The sequence below is a fragment of the Brachyhypopomus gauderio genome, chromosome 20 (assembly GCF_052324685.1).
Source record: "Brachyhypopomus gauderio isolate BG-103 chromosome 20, BGAUD_0.2, whole genome shotgun sequence".
Lineage (NCBI taxonomy): Eukaryota > Metazoa > Chordata > Actinopteri > Gymnotiformes > Hypopomidae > Brachyhypopomus > Brachyhypopomus gauderio.
Window position 1 is genome coordinate 9,786,210 of NC_135230.1, and position 20,350 is coordinate 9,806,559.

General features: G+C 42.3%; 1 protein-coding gene across 7 annotated transcripts in view; it reads right to left on the bottom strand.

The window, feature by feature from the left end:
• atf7ip (activating transcription factor 7 interacting protein) overlaps positions 1–20,350 on the bottom strand; it is a 46,501-nt gene that overhangs the window by 8,945 nt on the left and 17,206 nt on the right. For 2 of the 7 annotated variants that reach the window (XM_076983365.1, XM_076983363.1), the window contains 5 exons: positions 3,166–3,228; positions 1,841–2,315; positions 1,081–1,450; positions 437–621; positions 152–298 (listed from right to left, as the gene is read on the bottom strand). In XM_076983365.1, the coding sequence (XP_076839480.1) occupies positions 152–298; positions 437–621; positions 1,081–1,450; positions 1,841–2,299 (1,161 nt within the window). In that variant the 5' untranslated portion in view covers positions 2,300–2,315; positions 3,166–3,228. Of the gene's footprint in view, positions 1–151; positions 299–436; positions 622–1,080; positions 1,451–1,840; positions 2,316–2,615; positions 2,781–3,165; positions 3,229–3,793; positions 4,994–11,122; positions 11,279–20,350 lie in introns of those variants that run through there. The other 5 variants (XM_076983364.1, XM_076983366.1, XM_076983367.1 and 2 more) reach the window with 5 other exon arrangements.

The following is a 20,350-nucleotide window of genomic DNA, read 5'->3' on the forward strand; positions in this document are numbered from 1 at the left end:
TCCTGGTTTTCCCAAATGAAAATATGGTCAGCCTAGATTTAACTGACGCAGCTGTCTCCAGATTCACTGGGGTGAAGGTCTTTCCATTTTATAACCCGAGAAGTAAAACTAGAAGCATACAAGGAAGAACGGGGCCTAGAACAGGACTCACCTGTAGTGTGCTAATGTGCTGGAGAGCATTCTGCTGTTTGGTGACTGTGTCGATTTTCTCCACCCTCTCCTTGAGGTCCTGCAGATTACGGTCAAACACGGTCAGCTGCAAAATGCGCAGACGCTCCTCCACCAGCTGCTGCACCACCTGAACGGGGAGGAGGAGAAGGGGGTTGGGACGACATGACAAGTCTTTGAACACGAATAAATGTCTCAAGTGAAGAAATATTTAAAAATACAAAAGAATAAAGGGAGGGGGGGGGGGGGGATAAACAAGCGAGCAGACCTTCTCTAGTTTCAAGCGGCTGCCTGCTTTGGCGGTGATCTTTAGCTCAAGCTGGGCCTCCAGCTCCACTCCCTCCACCCTTGCTCTCTTCCCGTCTCTCACTTCCTTACTCCCACTATCCTTCCGTACGTCGTTGCCCACTTCTGGTGAAAAGGACCTCTTCTTTCCCGCAGGGCTGCTGTTACCTATGGAAAAGGGGGCAGCAGATTTGTTTCATTGGGAACATTCCATAAAGGATGGTTAATCATTTCAGACTTGGATTGTTTGTAACAAGGTTACGTTCTGGTGGCAGCAGAACCTCGCCGCACTGCCTCCTAAACAGTGCATACAGGGCGTTAGTGGAAAATAATGGATTCTTAGCTCAGCGAAGAGGCACCTTTCTGAATCACTAAGCCTACGGCAGTTAAATCTAATGTGAAGAGCACGGCATAAAATCCAAAATCAGCTGTGCACTTGTACCTTGGTACTAGCGTAGAGCAGGTTTGTACCTTAGCACTAGCACAGAGCAGGTTTAAATGGGAGGACATGCAGCAGTATGCCAGTGACTGCTTCATCTCTAGGTGGCACTACGTTTCTGACAGAACTGGAGCATTCCTCCATTTTTTCCCCATATTTCCCATTACTCCTGGATGGGCACAAATTACCTGTGCCATCTGCCGATTTACAGCCTTTCTCTGTATCTTTCTTCTCCTCTTTCTTAGCATCCATATCCATCTTCTCCTCACTCTTTTCTTTCACCTCATCCCGCTCCCCTTGGCTCTCATCCTCTTCACTAAGGCAAAGGAAGCCTTCTTTCACTTCCGGGTCACACTCCATACTGCCAGCTGGAGAGCCTGAAGGAGAGGAGGAGTCCTTACTGCTTTTCTCCTCCTTCTCCTCTGCAGAACCATTCTCGAGGGAGGCATCTGTATCCATTGCAGCCAGCTCCCTGTTTAACGGTTGGTCCGTGGTCTTTTTTGAGTCGCCGTTTTTGGTTGATGCCAAACGAGACCCACCATGTAAAGATGAAGATGTCTGGAATGGAAAAGAGGGATCCCACTTACCAAGTGTACCACAAAAAGACACCATTTGCTCAAACACAAAAACACAAATTACACCACCGTTTTGCAATAAATTTAAGTTTGGACTAAAATTGTTTTAGGGGAGGCTCTCCATTGGAAATCTTTTAGCGTTTGCATGATGACAAGTTTTACAATAGCAAACGGCAAACTATGCAAAATGTTTTTTTTTTATCTTCTCTTTTCATGAATAGTGTAATTTTTGTGTTCAGAGCATTCTTTTATAAAAGCAACATATGCCCCTGGGTTCATGTGGTCTGCAGGATTTGGCACGATGAACTGAAAGAAAGTACAGAAAGTTTCAGGATCTACTTTTGTTAGCACTGCAACAACGGGTTGCACTCACTTGCGACTCGTCAGTCTTGGCTTCCTCCAGCTTCTTCTCGTTTTTCTTCTCCTTCTCTCCCTTTTTCTCCTCAGCTTTCCCCTTCTCCAACCCTTTCTTCACAGAAGGCAAGGGTGATGGGTTTTGACTTTGGCTAACAGCTGGCGAGGGCGATCGTGAGAGAGAAAGCGAGAGGGACGGGAGAGGGGAAGAACCCGTGGAGAGAGAGGTAGGAGACTTTGACCCTGTCTCTTTGTGGTTCAAGTCCTTCTCTTTCTCTCTCCCTTTCTGTCCATCCTCTGTGTGCGTTCCGTTCACCAGCGGCGTCTGGGTCAGTGAGGAAGAGGATGCAGTCGGGCTGGGGGACACTGTTGCCAAAGTGCTGTGAAGCACTTCCAGCTGTTGACGGTCACTCATCTTCATTGTTTTCCGAGCCCGGAAAATTTTCTTCTGAGGCTCTTCTGGCACAGCAACTTCCATTTTTCACCTGGTTAAACTGGAAAGACAGAGAAATTGGTTTAAGCAGGGTAACATCAAATAGTAAAACGGAGAAGGTCTTACTAAATATTAAATTTGATCTAGTTAAGTTCTCAGCTGTAACGTCTTCTTAATTTGTCTAAAATAGCTGTCCTTATTAAGGACATAGCCCAAGATGTACCACTAGGTGGCACTCTGCAACCTAGATGCCTCTTAGGATTGTTCTAGATACTTCTGCTGCCCTGTAAAAACAATAAATCTCTAGCTGCCATTTCTATAATGCCACTAACTCAGTTAAGTCCTTGAAAGACAATTTAACCTGAGAGAAAGTCCAATATAGACTTTACAACTGAAGATATGTAGAGCATCTCAGAGATCAGACAGTCCAAAATAAGATGATGGTGAGATTATATGAAGTTCAAAATTAATCTACTTCCTCTATCAAACTAGCATTAAACCCAAGTGGTTCCTCTACAATGGCAGTGCAAAATGCTTCTGTTAGAGAGAAAAAAAAAAGCAAGGGCTAAAAACCCAGAATTAGTCTCCTCCCCCTTTACTCTCATTGGTCTAACAAACAACCAATCAGGACAGCAGGCTATAAAGTCTGCTAGTGACAACAGTGACCGTTTATGTAATGCTGTGATCTTTTTGCAAGTTCTAATAGCAATTCTGAACCTGGACTCAAGACTAAGCTTATATTTGTCTGGAACTCTATCATAACGCAAGGTGATAAATATATGTACCTATCATGGCCAAAGTTATAACAGGGTAAAAAAAATTGGTGGACAACATATCCAACACTACAAATAAGGACTTAACGGGAATAAAATGTCAAAGCTGCATACGGCTTGCAAAATACTATGTCTCACCTGACTGCTTTGTTGCCGTGTACCTCTGTGCTCATGGATTTGACCACAGGATTGGTCTGGAATCTAAAGAGGAGAGAGAAAAGGTTAAAATTCTCCTTTATATGGAGTACCATGGTTTTCATCTTCACACCTGAGTCCCCTGTCCTTTCCTGCCATAACACATACGATCCAAACTATTAGCCCAGATAAGCATATCAGGGTAGAGAGAGAGAGAGAGAGAGAGAGAGAGAGAGAGAGAGAGAGAGAGAGAGAGAATACCAGGGTTTACACCACACCTGAGGCCTCTCCCCTTTTCAGTTTGAAGCCTTGTCTGCCATAACACATGCGACCTATTAGCGACCTATTAGCCTTGCTAAGCATATCAGGGACATAATATTCAAAACATCTTTAGCATTTTTGCTACAGCGTTTTTAAAAGTTCTTTTTGTGGATCTACGAACAGACTAGAAATAGTTCAGTCAATCCATCAAAAGCTTGGGGCGGTCATGGTTACTCCCTCAGCTAGAAATATCCACGTCCACCTCCCCGTCGACGGCACCCGTTTTCAGAAACATGGCGCGTTTTAATAGCGCTCTTAAACGAAGCCTCGTTTGTGCCTGCATACCAGCATGCATCACGTTTAGGCTAACCTAGCTGACATCACCAGGCTCCCGGGATCAATCGTGAGCTCAGATGGATGTCGGTTCTCTGCGTGTGGCTGAGGTGCATACGGCAGCTGCACTGTTGCTTCTGCAGTGCTGCAGTGCAGCACAGAGCTGGGCTGCATGTCTGCTGCCTCACAGACGCACCGACAGCTGCGTAGAGCAGCGTCTCCTCCTCCAACACCTCTCACTTCCTGTCGGAACACTCGTATCCTGTCCCCAAAGTCTAGTGTCCATGACAACCATGTTTTTTCTTGTTTTGTTGAAAAATCAATGGATGGGATGGACTAGACTTTTACTTAACACCAACACTGCATAATACTTTACAACGAAAAGCCTGGAAGCTTACAAATCAAGACCTTTCTTTGAGATTCAGGACCGAAGCGATCAGTAAACTGGAATAATCCAGAATTATTTTAGTATACGAGCGAAAATGCATGTTGACAGAAATGTAGCAGCTCAATGTCGTGACCTGAGAACTATCAATTAGCAAATGTATGGGTGCAAGGCACCTAAACATGCATGAAATCTATGCCAAGAACGGACACACCTGTAAAGCAATATTTGCCTTACTGGATAATGCATTAAATACATATGCATAGGTTTCCTAATTCACCCTATTTAATCTGCTACACACATTGACCAAGAAAGAATGAACATAAAGGCACTACTTTTTTCCTTCCTCTTCCATTTCCTCTATGTAAGCACCACAAAACAATCCCCCCAAAATGGCTGCTGGACTGTAACTGTAACATCCCCATTCCAGTCTTGCTGTGGCACACCACCTCCCCTCCCCTACAGCAGTACGGGAAACAAGTCTGTCTCTCACTGTAGACTCAAGATGGCCGCCAGGGCTTAATTCTATGCAGCTGCTAAAGCTGAATCATTCCTCACAAGGCCGTTAGCTTAGCCTACACGTGACCGTAGCTTGATGGTGCTGATGTTTTGCTTCCAATTAATTTCAAAGAGAAATGTACATTTCAAGGAGCTTTGTCTTTGAAATCATCTCTGATTCTGCTCCTTTCGTTCCTACTATGCTGAGGTTACATAACCTGCTCCCCCCTTTTGATAGTCATGTTTTATTATGTTGTCTTTATTATGTTGTTTTTTCCACCCCATGGTTTATAAAAACCACATTAATCTTAACACCACTTACAAGCTGCTGTGCCCTAAACGCAGTTTTGTAAAAGTCAAAAGTATCTCGGAATGGATCTTTACCGTCAGAAAAGCCTTCTAACCAAACGAGCAACTAGGGTTGAGGAGAAAGTTGTAGTTCAAAACAAATTTCTGCAATGTTTTAAAAAGACAAAACAAATAAAAAACTACAGATAAAAAAAACAAAAATACATAAAGGTTCTCAACCTAAGACACCTTCCTCTTTCTATTTCCTGTTCCACTTAGAAATGCGTAATAACTATAAACACTTTAGCCTTAATAGCCATCAAAATGAACTCACTAAATAGATCAAACAAAGTAAAGTTCCTGTATTGTGAATTTTCCGAGTGTGCATACTCTCCATACACAGCAACCCAAAACCACTGAGGAGCAAATCCATCAGACACACAAAAAAACCGTCCTACTGACTGCATGCAGATGGTAGGCTACAATTCCCACTGGTCCAAACGTAAGCCCCTATTTCAGTACCATGTCCCAAAGCCCAGGCTTGGCTTAGATGTTTCAAGGCCAAAGATATTTGTCCCATCTCCATATATTGGAATTTACCAAATTAAAGGCTGATACAGCAAGTGAAAAAATTCAAATTAATCGTGCGATTCCCTTACACACCTAACAATCCATGTATAACACTACGTATTTAATATTTATGCAATATTACATAAAATCAGTTCTGACTCCTTCGCCATTAAGGACTTTTAATATCCCAAACTGAAGAGAGACTAACTAAACAGTTGCTAATAATCATGCAACAGATCATGAGTCTCAATTGCAATTGAATGAGGAAAATCAAAACCCATTAATTATATGGTGGTGTGGGAATAACCAAAACTCTCCATCAAGGAGCACAATGTGCTGCAAGCAGTATCACATACTTTCGAGCTGTTGTCAGTGACATCACAACAAAGTGCAAAGGGAACAGGCATACAGACGATAACACACAACAAGACACTGTATCAGATTCTAATGGGGGGGATTGCAAACCATATAACACCATATAACAAATAATTCTAGGAGATCTTTTCTCAATCAATACATTTTCACTACATACTCTATAGAATAATGCTTAAAAGACATCACACAGACTCCCACTGTAGCTTTAGAATAGTTTTTTTAGGGGGAGGAGACATACTAAACCAACCCTTCCCCCACTGCAGCATAGTGACCACATACTGCAACTGCAGAGTGGAAAATTACAGCTATGCACAGATCATACCATTTTCTAAACAGAGGGGTGTTGAGGTGCACAATTCAAGCTCAACACAAGAGGGAGCAAGGCAGAAGACTTTACAGTCAATAGGTATATTATTAATAATACAAAAAAATGACCAAAAAAGCTCCAAGACAACTTTGTTATTATCAAAGTGTATAAAAGCTCATGGTTATGCTGGCTTCTCATTGCAAGGCTCTCCTGCGTGCACAAGAGTTACCTCTCAAAGGCACGTTTAAACAATCCATTAAGCACAAGCTCCTCCTCTTTCTCCTTCACCTTTGTAGTGATCTCACATGGAGTGATCACTAACTAGCCTTTTCAATAGTTAATGAATTGTATCACTGTAAGCCCTGCTGATGACTGCCTGCCTAAACCAAGCTAACATGTCAATAACATTGTTTTCCTACTATGAGTGTAGACCAATCAAACATATTTTTAAAATGATTATTTAAAAAATTTCGTAAGACAGTTACAACAAAGTACGTACAAAGACCTAAATTATCATTCACCCTCCCTCGACCATTCCATACTATAACTATATATATATATTTTAAAATTCAAAACTAAAAGAGGTAACACAGGGAGAACCACGAACCGGTGATAAAAAGCAACAAAAACTCCTGATACCTCTGATAATTCTCACCTAGTAGTTAGCCATGATCACCTGCTACAAAAAGAATGCATAAAAGCTAGCTAGCCTCTCAGCCCTAAAGGGCCCAGCCCTGTAGGCGCGAGACAGAGGGAAAGAGAACAGGAGGGGGAGGGGAGCTTAACTACGACTCGTACGCCTGGGTGGAGCATATTGTTTTAAGGTGTTATTAACACCACCACATGCTGTAGGGTTATCAGCACAGTAACTAGCACAAAGCACATTGTGCCACTCCATTTATGTGCAAATGAATTAAATCAGTAACCATGACACTATATATTCCAGAGAACATGAAACCACAACAGACATGAAACCACAAAACAAGCAAACAAATAAAACAAAAAACAAAAGAACAGAAAATAGGCTCTATATGTTGCTAAAAACGACACTGTGAAAATAGATAACTAACTAACCCCTCCCCCACAGCTGCACAAAGAGAGTGGAAAATTACAGCCAGGGATAGATCGTACCACTTTCACAAAGGAGAGGGGTGTGGAGATGCACAGCTCTGTATCAACACAAGAGGGAGCAAGACGAATCTTACTACGGACCGATCAATCAAATATATTGAAGGCAACAACTCTGCCAATCATGGATCAATATGTTCTTCATATAAACCTTCATGTGGCCCAAATAATGTTGCATGGCATCACACAGCTATGAGCACAGGCTCTTCAAACCCGTCTCAAGCACACAGATCCTGCCGTGCAATAACGGAATATTAGAAGAGGCCTAGCACTTTACTAAAGCAGACCTCTCCACTATAGTCCGAGTGTTCAACTTCACTGACATGATCACATTCTGCTCCAGTGATCTGTCTCCATGTCAGGTGTGTGCCACTCCTGGGCCAGTACATTCTTTGGAGCCTGTAGTATTTTCTCCACAAGCAAAACGATTCTCCATTCCTATAGCCCCCGCTGGCATGTGTGTTTCCATAATGATATTGGTGTTTTCACCATGGTCTTCCCTAAAAAGTACATCAATATGCCAAGTTATTCTAAGAAGCACCACCCATAACTGCCAGCAATAATTCTCTGATTTCCTACATGTCAAAACATTTTCCACTTGTCTGAACAAGTGGGAATATAGGGTTTGATTTCCTTGCCCAAGTTTTTAATTAGTTCAAGAATGACAAAAAATACCCCCCCCCACTCTGTTAAGTCCAGTAATTTAAAGATGACTTCAATATGGCATCATCAATGTTCTTCTCACACTAAGATGTCATATAGAGCAACAATGCAGCCTCCAAACTATGATATTTGCTACCACCTCTGCCACAAGTAATGAACTCCCTGAAAAAGTAATGAGCAACCAGAAACTGGTGGTGCATACTGGGGGGAAAATTATGTACCACCTCTCAGACACCACAATAGACTCATTTACTGAATACACTATAGGTATTTTACAGTTCATCAATAATAACAAAACCAAATACAAATTATGAAAAAAGCAACCAAACAAATAAAAAATAAAACACTGAAAGACAAATCTTTTTAATCCACAGGTGGCCTTCTAATGTTATATAATGAAGCAAAGAGCATAATCTAACTTAGCCACTACTGTGGAACCTTTCACTGTTCCACTCTAATCTTGACTTCCTCTAAGGTAGACCAACTTCCTCCACCTTGAATCTCCACCGCCTCTGAGGAGACATTATCCACCTCTTATAATCTCCACTTCCTTTAAGGTAACTTCCTCAACTCTGAACCTCCACCTCCTCTGAGGAGACATCCTTCACCTTGAGGCCCAGTCAAAATGTAGTCATCCAATTTTATGAGCTCATCACTAAAGCTTGAGGTCTTGAATCTTTTGCATTGAATAAGATTAATGGATTTTTCCTTTAGAAGTTGACAACCAAAAAAACGTCAGTTGACTAAACAATGCAGGTTTGAAATCAAACTGTAACAGCACACTGAAAACTTAAATTGTGCTTTTTAAGCTTAAATTTGTGCTTAAATTGTGCAGATTTTAGCCAAATAAAATTACCAAAACATGGTAAATGGAAGGATCCTAACTCCTCCCCTACATGAAGTTACACACAACTAAGTCACATGGATGACATGGAAATAACTCTTCATGATAAAGCAGGTTATAAGGTACCCTGGTAATTTTTTTTTAATATAAGCCTTCACTACAATAATACTACATAGCTATTTTCTTTTAGACTAAATGTTTGAACTGAAAATAATACCTCTGCATATTATGGCTTCTATTAATGAGCATGATTCACAACAATATTTAAAAGGATCTTTCCTGATTAATTAGCTTCATTTAATTAGTTAGCATAATTGTTGCCTGTGTAAACCACAGCCCTTGAGTTTGACATTTTTCTTTGGACCTTGAAATATTTTGTCCAAACGTAGATAAATGGTTATAAAAACATCTCGTTGTTTACCAATACCAAAATCAAAAGCGTTCAAATATTCAAATATAATCCACAATTGCACCCGGCTGGTCTCAGTGTTTCAAAGAAAATTAAAGGAACAGCCAACATGGCCCCATTATATTCTAACGTTGAGGTGAAAGCTCTCATTAGCAATTTTTAAAAATCCTTTCGCAAAGAGGGACATCAAAATGAACTGCATTGCCTGTCCTCAATGGATTCAAGACTACGTTCGCCCTCTCCAAAGATTGCAAGTGATTCCAGATGACAAAATCTATGTGCTCCTGAGATTTGTGAGAACTGGAACCCCAAAGACATAGAAAGAAGAGCCCAAAGAAGAAGAAGAAGAGGACCCTACTCTCCAAATGTTGGATGAAAACTTTCAAAGCACCACAATCTCAACAGACCGGGGCTCTGTGTTCGGTAAACAGCAAGATATTTGCAACGTTAAAAGTGTTTGTTCACTGGCGTACAATATTACGCAATCTTGTGAGAAAAGTAGGATGAAGCACACCGACTCTACTTCTCAAGAGTTTTTCAGCCTAAGGTGTGACATAGCCAAAAACCCAATTCGATTTCAAAGCATTGAACGTGTTGGGCTCAAGCTAGCATCATCGCTATCAAATGTGATGTCAATTCTTCTTCAACAACAAAAAAACCTTACTGAGCACATTTGGTTATTTTGCTAATCTGTATTTAATCAACAAACTTGATTTCATAAATATATTAAAAAATAGTACATTAACCCTCTCAAAAAAAGACAGAAGTAATTCTAATGATAACATTCTGAATGCTTGCAAGTGGTAATCTTTAACAGAAAAGTATAATGCAAGGAGACCAGTTGTAGACATATTAAAAAAAAACCCCAAAAGACTAAATCTAAAAACCTTTCTTTATCCTTTCTCTCTAGTAGGCCATAATAAGCTCCAACAGAAAGAATGCGAGTGAGGTAGCAAGCCTGGCTTGTCTAGTCCAAAGAGCACACCACATGTACACAGGAGCGCGAGTGCAAGAGAGCAACAGAGAAAGAACAAGAAAGGGGGAGGGGAAGGGGAAGTCCGATATACCTCTACCATGTGTCAGGGTGTTGAACAGTAACACCAGAACATGGTGTAGCAACACCCACACAGGCCCAATCCAAAAGCACAAGCTACACACAGTACAGTACCACAAAAACAGATCCACACAAAATCAAGCCATGAAAACTTTGTTAAATCAAAGTGCAAATTTAAAACTGCAAATTCAGAGCAGTTATACATTAAAACAGCACTCCAAAATATACACCTGGAATATCTTAAACAAAACTCAATTTCCCCATTTGTGAAAGATGAAAAAAGAAGGTGAAAAACAACCCTGCAAAAGCAGAAAACTAATCCCTTCAGACTAACCCCTCCCCCACTAGCACAGCACACTGCAAGCAGGGTGTAAAATTACAGCCACACAGAGCATACCATTTTCCTAAATGGCAGGGGTGTTGAGACGTACACCTCACACTCAACACAAGATGGCACAAGACTGAAATCTGTCTCACAAGACCAAACATTGAACAAAGCAAAATTTGAAGAACACAACATAATGAAGCCACAGCAATGATTAAATGAAATCCTAGAATCTAAGTCAGCCAACAATGCATAAAACCTTGGTGATCTTCACAAAAATCGCAAAAAAAATTAAAGAGTCCGGAGTAATATGATTGCTAAGTAGCCCGTGCCGCCTTCATGCTAGCAGACCTGTGACACCAACCACAAGGTAAGTGTTACAACAGCAAAACATTACTCTCACGCTTATGTGGCTACCACATAAGACATGCTGCCCAGTATAATTGCCACATAATGGAAAGACAAGTAAAAAATGAAAAAAAAAATTATCGAAGAAACACAAAAAAAAAGGGAAAAATACCAAAAATAGTGCAGCTACCCCTCCACGACAACTTGAGAGGAATCTAAAATATAAACCTGTGTAAGCTTCAGATGTAGGCCATGAATGTCATTTGCGAAAGAGAGAATGCGAGTGTGTCTACCCTTTCTCTTCGTCAATATATAGGCGAGAGACCGAGCGAGAGAGAGAGAGGGAGAGAGACACAGAAATGAGGGGGAGGGGAATTCAGCTCGGACTCTACCATGTTGGCTGGCGGGTGGAGCACATTCTTTGTGGTTCTGCCAGCAACACCAGATAACAGTGTTGAAACACTCGTACAGACACAATCTCACAATCCTAATGCCATTTCAAGCTGCATGGTTATACAGTACAAAGGATTTTGAAACATTGCATCCTGAGCACAGAGAAATTAAACGAATAAAAGCTTAGAATCTATACATTTTAAAAGGTCATGTAGAAGATGTGAAAAATACTTGTGCCAATAACCAAAATGCTTCATTTGACACAAAAGAATATTAAAACACACACGCGCGTGCGTGCGCACACACACACACACACGCGCACGCACACACACACACACACACACACACACACACACACACACACACACACACACACACACACAATGAAAGCGGGAAGCTGTCCCCTCCCCCACTGCAGTAAATTGCAGTGAGCAAACAGGATGGAAAATTACTGCTCCTTGCAGACCATACCATTTTTCAGAAAACACAGGGGTGATAGGATGCACCACTCTGACTTAACCCTAGGGGGAGCAAGACAAATCTATCTGTTCATCACCTACAGGACAGAATACACCTAAATAATAAATTAACCGTTCATCATAAACTGGTGCAGATCTTTACAAATACAACTGTTTCCATTAGCTCTCATTTGAACTACAATTAGGAAGGAGTGTCCAACTCCAGGGCCAAGAAGACAAACGTCCAGGACAATTTGTTGATTTCTCTCTCAAAATAATGAATCAACTCATCAGCTAATTACCAGGTGTAGTAGGTAAGTTAAAGCAGGAAAATCACCACAGTGTGCTGGACTCTCCAGTATCAGAGCTGGGCACCCTTGCTCTAAAGCATGTAGCAAAAACAGGTCACAGCGCTTACTAACCTCATAGACACTACTTTTGGACATTTTCAACATCGTTAATGCCTGAATTAGCGACTGTCCTTTATCGCAGGCTGTTAGAAACCATTGTTCCAAGCCGTTTTGGACAGTCATAAGGTAGTCAAGAGTCGGACATAGCATTAGATTCACACTGGATCTCCAACAGACCGTGCAGCTACTCACGAAATTCCACTGAGCAAAAGGAGGTTGAGTATAAACACCTGATGGCACATTTTTTAGGGTTTAGTCCCGAGATCCCCAAGTTTTCAAATGTAGAAGGAATGATAAGAAACCACTGCTTGTGGACAATGTAGCATGTCCTTGAGAGGTGGTAGTTTACCTAACTGGTGAGAAAATGACCTAGCATGCTGCCTGTCTTCTCATTCTCTCCCCAGAGTATATGTGAATTTGTTTGCTTCGAAATATTGTCTGTTAAAAAGACTGGAAGGTTTGCATTGTGAGATAAATTGTTGAGATGTTGCATATATTAGTGTCCAGAAACTGATAAGAAACTATGAACACAAGCTCCCTAGTAAAGAATACAAGACATGGTGCTGCATTTTAAAATGCTCTAGAGACCTTAGTGTATATGTTATGGGATATTTTCTGATCACTTATTAGCCATTTGAATGAAATATAAAACTCCTACATATTACAGTTTTAATTTTAGATAACATGAAATCCATCTGGTTTTAGATTGAAGTAAAATTTTTTTTCATCTACATGACTTTTTTTTTTTACTGTACGTGAACAGTTAGGCCTATAGTTGCAGTCTTACTCTGTGTTTACCATTAATTCTATGCATATAGTAACATGACATCTGACTAAAGAGCAAATTACATCTGTTCTCATTTTAGTTTTTTTTTTTTTTAGAAAAAAAATTACTGAAATGTCTCAGTCCTATGATCTAAAGAACTTATAGTTCATAGTGGGGCAGGGGAGAGAGAATACAGAACAAAGACACACAGCTCAGAAACAACTTGCATAAACACGGTGTGGTTTAGCATTACTGAACTTAGATGTTTAGATGTTCCTTCACATAATAAGCCAAGTTCAGCACCTGCAGTTGCCAAGAAGACAAAACTCAGCCTCCTTAGAAAAGGAGACCCTTCAGACGCATGAGACGGAGCCTCCCTACACAAGCTCAGATAAGCAGGGAACATGGCTAAAGGAAAACCTCATAATTTTGCAAGACTTGATGACTTTCACATTGAAAGTCAGTTGTAATTATTGCTTATATAAATTAAAACACCATTCTAACAGTGTAGCCACACGCATTTCACACTGGATCTCCAAAAGACCCAGCACTGCAATGCAGATGTCTATACATGTTCTGTTGCTCTTTAGGAACTATTGCCACATGGCTGAATCATGTCAACACATGCCACTATTGAAAAGTAAATTAATAATAAAAGAGCCAATTACAAAACACTTCCTACCTGACCTAACTCAAATTGAGCCTTGTAAGTTTGAGTAGCTTTCAAGATATCTCTCAATGAGCATAAGAAAGCACTTGTATTTGTCACAACAAGAATCTGTTCTTATTATTCAGGATATATTTTCACATTCCTGTTCATTCTCATCTTCGTAGCATTTTATGCATGTCTAAAATTTGGGGCAACTCCCATTTTTGTGTACATTCACAACATTAAGGCAGCATCCCATGCACTTATAAATGTCCTTGTTGGTACCAAGGTAACTTTACCATTGCTTAGGATCATGGGTACTGTAAAACTGAGCATTAGCACTTCAAGCAACTAAGTCACGAACAAAGGGATAGCCGTTGTCTTCCACAGAGCAAAATAATGGGCATTTTGTGCTTTATGCTAATGTATTTAATTTCTAGAAGAAGGTCATACTTATTGTCTTACAAATGCAACTATTTGTTGCTAAAAATCCAACATGATCAAAGAGAGAATGCCTAGATTAAAAGGTACAGCATTGTACTCATAATAAACAGTTTTCAAATGTAGGTTGTCAGGAGGAAATCATGGAGGCAATTGATGAGTGACTCTTTTTTAGTCAGAGTAGTGTCTGAAGAGCAAAAATAAACAACAACAACAAATAAATAAATAAATAAAAATAGAGAGAGAGGAGAAATCTGATTTCATGGGCTATACCAAATGTTACAATGGGGGGGGGGGCATGGATTGTTTATTTGTATAATGAAATGCCCTTTCATATAATTGAAAGATAATCACACTCGCCATATCCTCTCAACATTCATTCATGCCAGCTCTTACTCTCAGAAAAGCCAGTTTACCAAAATAAACCCCAGTATTTTTATAGCACATTGAATGCAGTAACAAAATAGTCTTAAAAACTATTAACTAACCCATATATTCTATTAACGTAAACATTTTAAACAAGGTAATCCAGAGCACACAGAATGCTGCACATAATGTTCATGGAACAGGTAGAGATGGAGTGTACCATTCTTAAATTTCAGCAGGATGTTTACAAAAGCTCATATTGTTAACACCAGAGTGAGCAAAGTGATAAAACATTTGTAGTGCAGAAAATTCTACTAAGGCAGCCAAGTATCCAAGTCTGAGTATCCAAGTATACCTGCAGAATCATGACAAGACATGAGCACTAGGATCAAAGATATTCAGCTGATCATGTCTTTCTAACCATACATATGATGTTGACATACGGCCTTCCTTTATTTCTTGACCCCATCATTTCACGACACTAATTATTATTATTTGAGTTCAGTCAACTTATGTTGCGAGCTACAACATGACATCCACAATGGCCTTGTGAATGTTTTATAAGCTTAGGCAATTACAATTTCAATAGTTAAGCAACAGTTAACTGAAGTGCAGCAGAAGCCAGTTTGAACCAGCTGAGGCGTGTTCTACTCATAGCCAGTAAATAAGAAACAGACCAAGTATTGCTATTATTCAGGCACAAATTCAGACTAATTGAATTATTTTCTGTTGAGCTTCTTATGCAGTGACTTCTAGTAAAGTACAGAATCAGCAGGTGGATGACGCAAATACCTAGTGAATAATTCAATCAGTCAAACAAACAAAACAACTTTTAGCAATAGCTGTACTAAAATATTACATTTTTGGAGGGAAAGTTTTGGAAGGAAAATAATGAAAGACCTAAAAATTGATATAAGAAATCACTTCTTCAAACTCAGCTCTTTAGGACTGTCGGAATTAATTTTGTGTTAACTTTGAAGTTACAGCTTTATGCAGTCATTATTTGTAGCGTAAAAGCAAAGTTTCTTGGTATGAATTGATCGTCAATGTCACGGTGACAGCTCCGGACCCCTCCTTGTGGGCGTGTTGTTACGTTGTCCGCGTCTAGTTATGTCCATGTTTGTAGTTCTGTGGGTGTGGGTCATTTGTGAGCGTGTTCGTTAGTCTCACCTGTGCCTTGTCTCGTGATCACGGGTGAATGTGTTCTTCACCTATTTAATGTCCGTTCACGCAATGTCTCGTGCTCGTCTTTGTCTAAAGTTCGTGCCTGTGTGAGTGGTCTGTTAGTGTGCTGACGCTTACGTGCTGAACTTCACGTCTTTGTGTAATCAAAGTATATGTTTCACCACTATGTTGTTCGTCGTTTATGCCTCCTCCGCACGTCACAGAAAGACGAGCCACGTAAATGCCAGGCTACACGTCCCGCGAGAAGAAGGGGAAGAGGAAGTCTAAGCGCCGTCACACGTCTTCCTCTGCCCCGGTATACGTGGAGGAGAGGAACACAGATGCGTTCTTCGAAGCGGCGTGGAGAGAGGGATACCAGGCGCTCATGAAGGAGGGTATCCCCCTGGCATACCCCGAGGAGGAGTCCAGTGTGCCTATAGTGGTGGGTGTAGGCTGTCGTCGTTGTACTCGGAGCCGACCATGTCAGCCCTCCTCCTTCCGTTTACTCGGCCCCTACCGAGTATTACGATGAGCAGGAGGAAGACGTCAGTCCCCCTCCGTCCGTTTGCACACCGCCCTCTGAGCGAAACAGAGAGAGCGAGGAGGAAGACCGTACCTCTGTATATTTGGAGGTGACCGTGCGGTCCAAGAAGGGGTGCCCGAGTGGGAAGGACGTTTCTCATGCCCCCTCGGAGGGGAGCAGCATGAGCTGTGCACGCTACCTGACCTCGGAGGAGCCGATCTCGCTGGGTCAGGGCGACTCCGAGGGAGAGGAGGAGATGGAGAACTCAGGAGGCGAGGTGGCGCTGGCCCTGGGAGCACGAGTGGGCAGTGGTACAGCCCGCGGTCCGATGTGGGGGCTAGAAGCGCCCTTGGAGGCACCACGTAAAGCGGCCAGTGAGCGGTGAAGAGCAAGCACCCCGGTAATACCCAGAAAAGCGCCCCGAGAGAAGGAACCAGGCGCTCGTCCAGTGGGAGCACCGAGCAGCGCAACGCGTGCTCGGAAGTCGGTCCTGAAGACCGGAGGGACTCCACCGCCTTTCTCGCCTACGACCCCAGGGGGGTCGCACCACTGCTAGCGCTCTGGCAGGCAGCCAGAATGATTTCGTGGCTGGCTGTGCCTGTATGTTTGTCCGTCCTAGTGTTTCTCCCAAACCCCCTTTTCCCTCTTGTGCCCTTTATGTTGAATGTGCCGGTGTGTGCCCTTGGTAATGTGCCCGTGTTTAATGTACACTGCTCAAAAAAATAAAGAGAACACTTAAAAACACAATATAACTCCAAGTCAACCACACTTCTGTGAAACCAACCTGTTCAGTTAGGAAGCAACACTGATTGTGAATCAATTTCACCTGCTGTTGTGCAAATGGAATAGACAACAGGTAGAAATCAGAGGCAATTAGCAAGACCCCCCCCCCCCCCCCCCCTATAAAGGAGTGGTTCTGCAGGTGGGCAACACAGACCACTTCTCAGTACCTATGCTTTCTGGCTGATGTTTTGGTCACTTTTGAATGTTGGTGGTCCTTTCACACTTGTGTGGGTTGTAGAGTCCGTCTCATGCTACCACAAGTGGCTCAGGTAGTGCAGCTCACCCAGGATGGCACATCAATGCGAGCTGTGGCAAGAAGGTTTGCTGTGTCTGTCAGCGTAGTGTCCAGAGGCTGGAGGCGCTACCAGGAGACAGGCCAGTACACCAGGAGATGTGGAGGAGGCCGTAGGAGGGCAACAACCCAGCAGCAGGACCGCTACCGCCTTTGTGCAAGAAGGAACAGGAGGAGCAGTGCCAGAGCCCTGCAAAATGACCTCCAGCAGGCCACAAATGTGCACGTGTCTGCACAAACGGTTAGAAACCGACTCCATGAGGATGGTATGAGGGCCCGACGTCCACAGATGGGGGTTGTGCTCACAGCCCAACACCGTGCAGGACGCTTGGCATTTGCCAGAGAACACCAGGATTAGCAAATTCGCCAATGGCGCCTTGTGCTCTTCACAGATGAGAGCAGGTTCACACTGAGCACATGTGACAAGAGTCTGGAGATGCCGTGGAGAACGTTCTCCTGCCTGCAACTTCCTTCAGCATGACCGGTTTGGCAGTGGGTCAGTAATGGTGTGGGCCTCACAGCCCTCCATGTGCTCACCAGATGTAGCCTGACTGCCATTAGGTACCGAGATGAGATCCTTAGACCCCTTGTGAGACCATATGCTGGTGTGGTTGGCCCTGGGTTCCTCCTAATGCAGGACAATGCTAGATCTCATGTGGCTGTAGTGTGTCAGCAGTTCCTGCAAGATGAAGGCATTGAAGCTATGGACCCGCCCGTTCCCCAGACCTGAATCCGATTGAGCACATCTGGGACATCATGTCTCACTCCATCCACCAACGTCACATTGCACCACAGACTGTCCAGGAGTTGGTGGATGCTTTAGTCCAGGTCTGGGAGGAGATCCCTCAGGAGACCATCCGCCACCTCATCAGGAGCATGCCCAGGCGTTGTAGGGAGGTCATACAGGCACGTGGAGGCCACAAACAATACTGAGCCTCATTTTGACTTGTTTTAAGGACATTACATCAAAGTTGGATCAGCCTGTAGTGTGTTTTTCCACTTTAATTTTGTGTGTGGCTCCAAATCCAGGCCTTCATTGGTTAATAAATTTGATTTCCACTGATGATTTTTGTGTGATTTTGTTGTCAGCACATTCAACTTTGTACAGAACAAAGTATTCAATGAGAATATTTAATTCATTCAGATCTAGGACGTGTTATTTGAGTGTTGAGCAGTGTATTTTCGCCTGTTTTCCCAGGGAGGGTGTTTTAGAGCTGTTCGCGGCGGTTCCCACCATCGGGGGAGACGGCTCTCGGAGGCTCATGGTCCCGGCGGCTCCAGACCTGCCCGTCGGTGTAGGTTCGGGGCTTTCCAGCTGCGCGAGACGCTCCGGGAGTAGCGAGCCCCTGGTGGGGGATTCTGTCACGGTGACAGCTCCGGACCCCTCCTTGTGGGCGTGACGTTACGTTGTCTGCATCTAGTTATGTCCATGTTTGTAGTTCCATGGGTGTGGGTCGTTTGTGAGCGTGTTCGTTAGTCTCACCTGTGCCTTGTCTCGTGATCACGGGGGAATGTGTTATTCACCTATTTAATGTGTGTGCGCGCAATGTCTTGTGCTCGTCTTTGTCTAAAGTTTGTGCCTGTGTGAGTGGTCTGTTAGTGTGCTGACGCTTACGTGCTAAACTTCACGTCTTTGTGTAATTAAAAGTATATGTTTCACCACTACGTTGTTCGTCATGCCTGCCTCCTCCGCACGTCACAGTCAAGATTGTGGCTTAAATGACAATACCTTCATATGTACATAAAATCAAAATCAACCCAAAATAAAAATCAAAACAAAAAAATAATTTCCTGTACGTGTCAGAAGGATGACATTAAAGGCCTATTCTATTTAAACAGTCCGCCACCATCACACGCAAGACAGTCTTTAAATGTTACTCCTCTATTCCATAAGCACCTATCCTGGAAATTCATGGCAGGCTCTCCAATTTTCCTTTGGTTTAATTTTTACTGGCTTAAGAAAATGTCACATGTAGAATAGTTACAAATAAGTAATTATTACTTAAATGGCTGCTCATTAAAAATGTCAGATGGATTAACTAAAATGCAATGTGAATGAATATGAACAATACAGCACTTACTGCTAGTAGAGTCTGTGTGTGTTAAGGGGAAGATTTAAGATGAGATTCCTTTAGCAGTCTATCCCACACTCTGCCATTGCGTACAAGCAATTTTTTGGTGCAGTGACACAAAATGGCCACCAGCTTGATAAGAACCTTGAATGCGGTTCAATCAAGTTGAACAGACGAGCAGATGGCAAAAAGGGAAATTCTACATTGAATACCCATTCCCAGCTTCTGGTTTCTTTGGGTCAGTTTTCCTGTCATCTTGTACAAGAGTTTCCAACTCTCATATAGACGCTCTCATGTAGAGCGTCTGCTAAATGCCGTAAATGTAGTACAGCATCCCTTTATTTCCACATCTATTTCATTTTTGCTTTCTGGATTAATGCGGTCATATAATCCTGCTTCGGTCCACCACTCTGGAGAAGGATTGGGCACTAGGCTTTTACTCCTATAGGGAGCACTTTATGGTCAATTTTGGCCTGTGGTCTTCCTGTGCATTTTCTGGCTCGTGGAAGGTAAGTCACAGGGAATGAATGAGGCCCTGCCATTACTGTGCAAATCATTGTGTGATCCCGCAAGAGTAGCCTGGCTTCAGTAGTTCAGTCTTCCTAAGGGTCTTTGAGGAAACTGTGTGTGCTTCCCACAGGAGAAGGAAGACAGAAGACGCACACATGATGCTCCGTGAATGGAAACTCCACTAATCCACTATTAATTTATTTCTCAAGCTCAACACCTTTGATCATTCACCTTTTGTTTTGGAACTTCCAGCTTACAGTCTGTGTCCAAGTCCAACACAATGTCTGTGGTGGTACTATCAGCATAGAAGTCAAAAACACTGGGACATACATACCTTTTCCTTATAACTAATACTGATTCTGTAATGGTATCAATCTGTGAAACATATATATAACACCAACTTTTCTGCATTACTAATTAGACAATTGCAGGTAACACCTGAAGTATGTATGTTATACTATTTCTCTTGTCTAAAATATTATGGTAAGCAGTGTCCAACCCTATAACGTGATAATGTCACTATTTTTGCATCTCTATTTGAAGCCAATGTTTTACAACTAACTAATGCTCTAT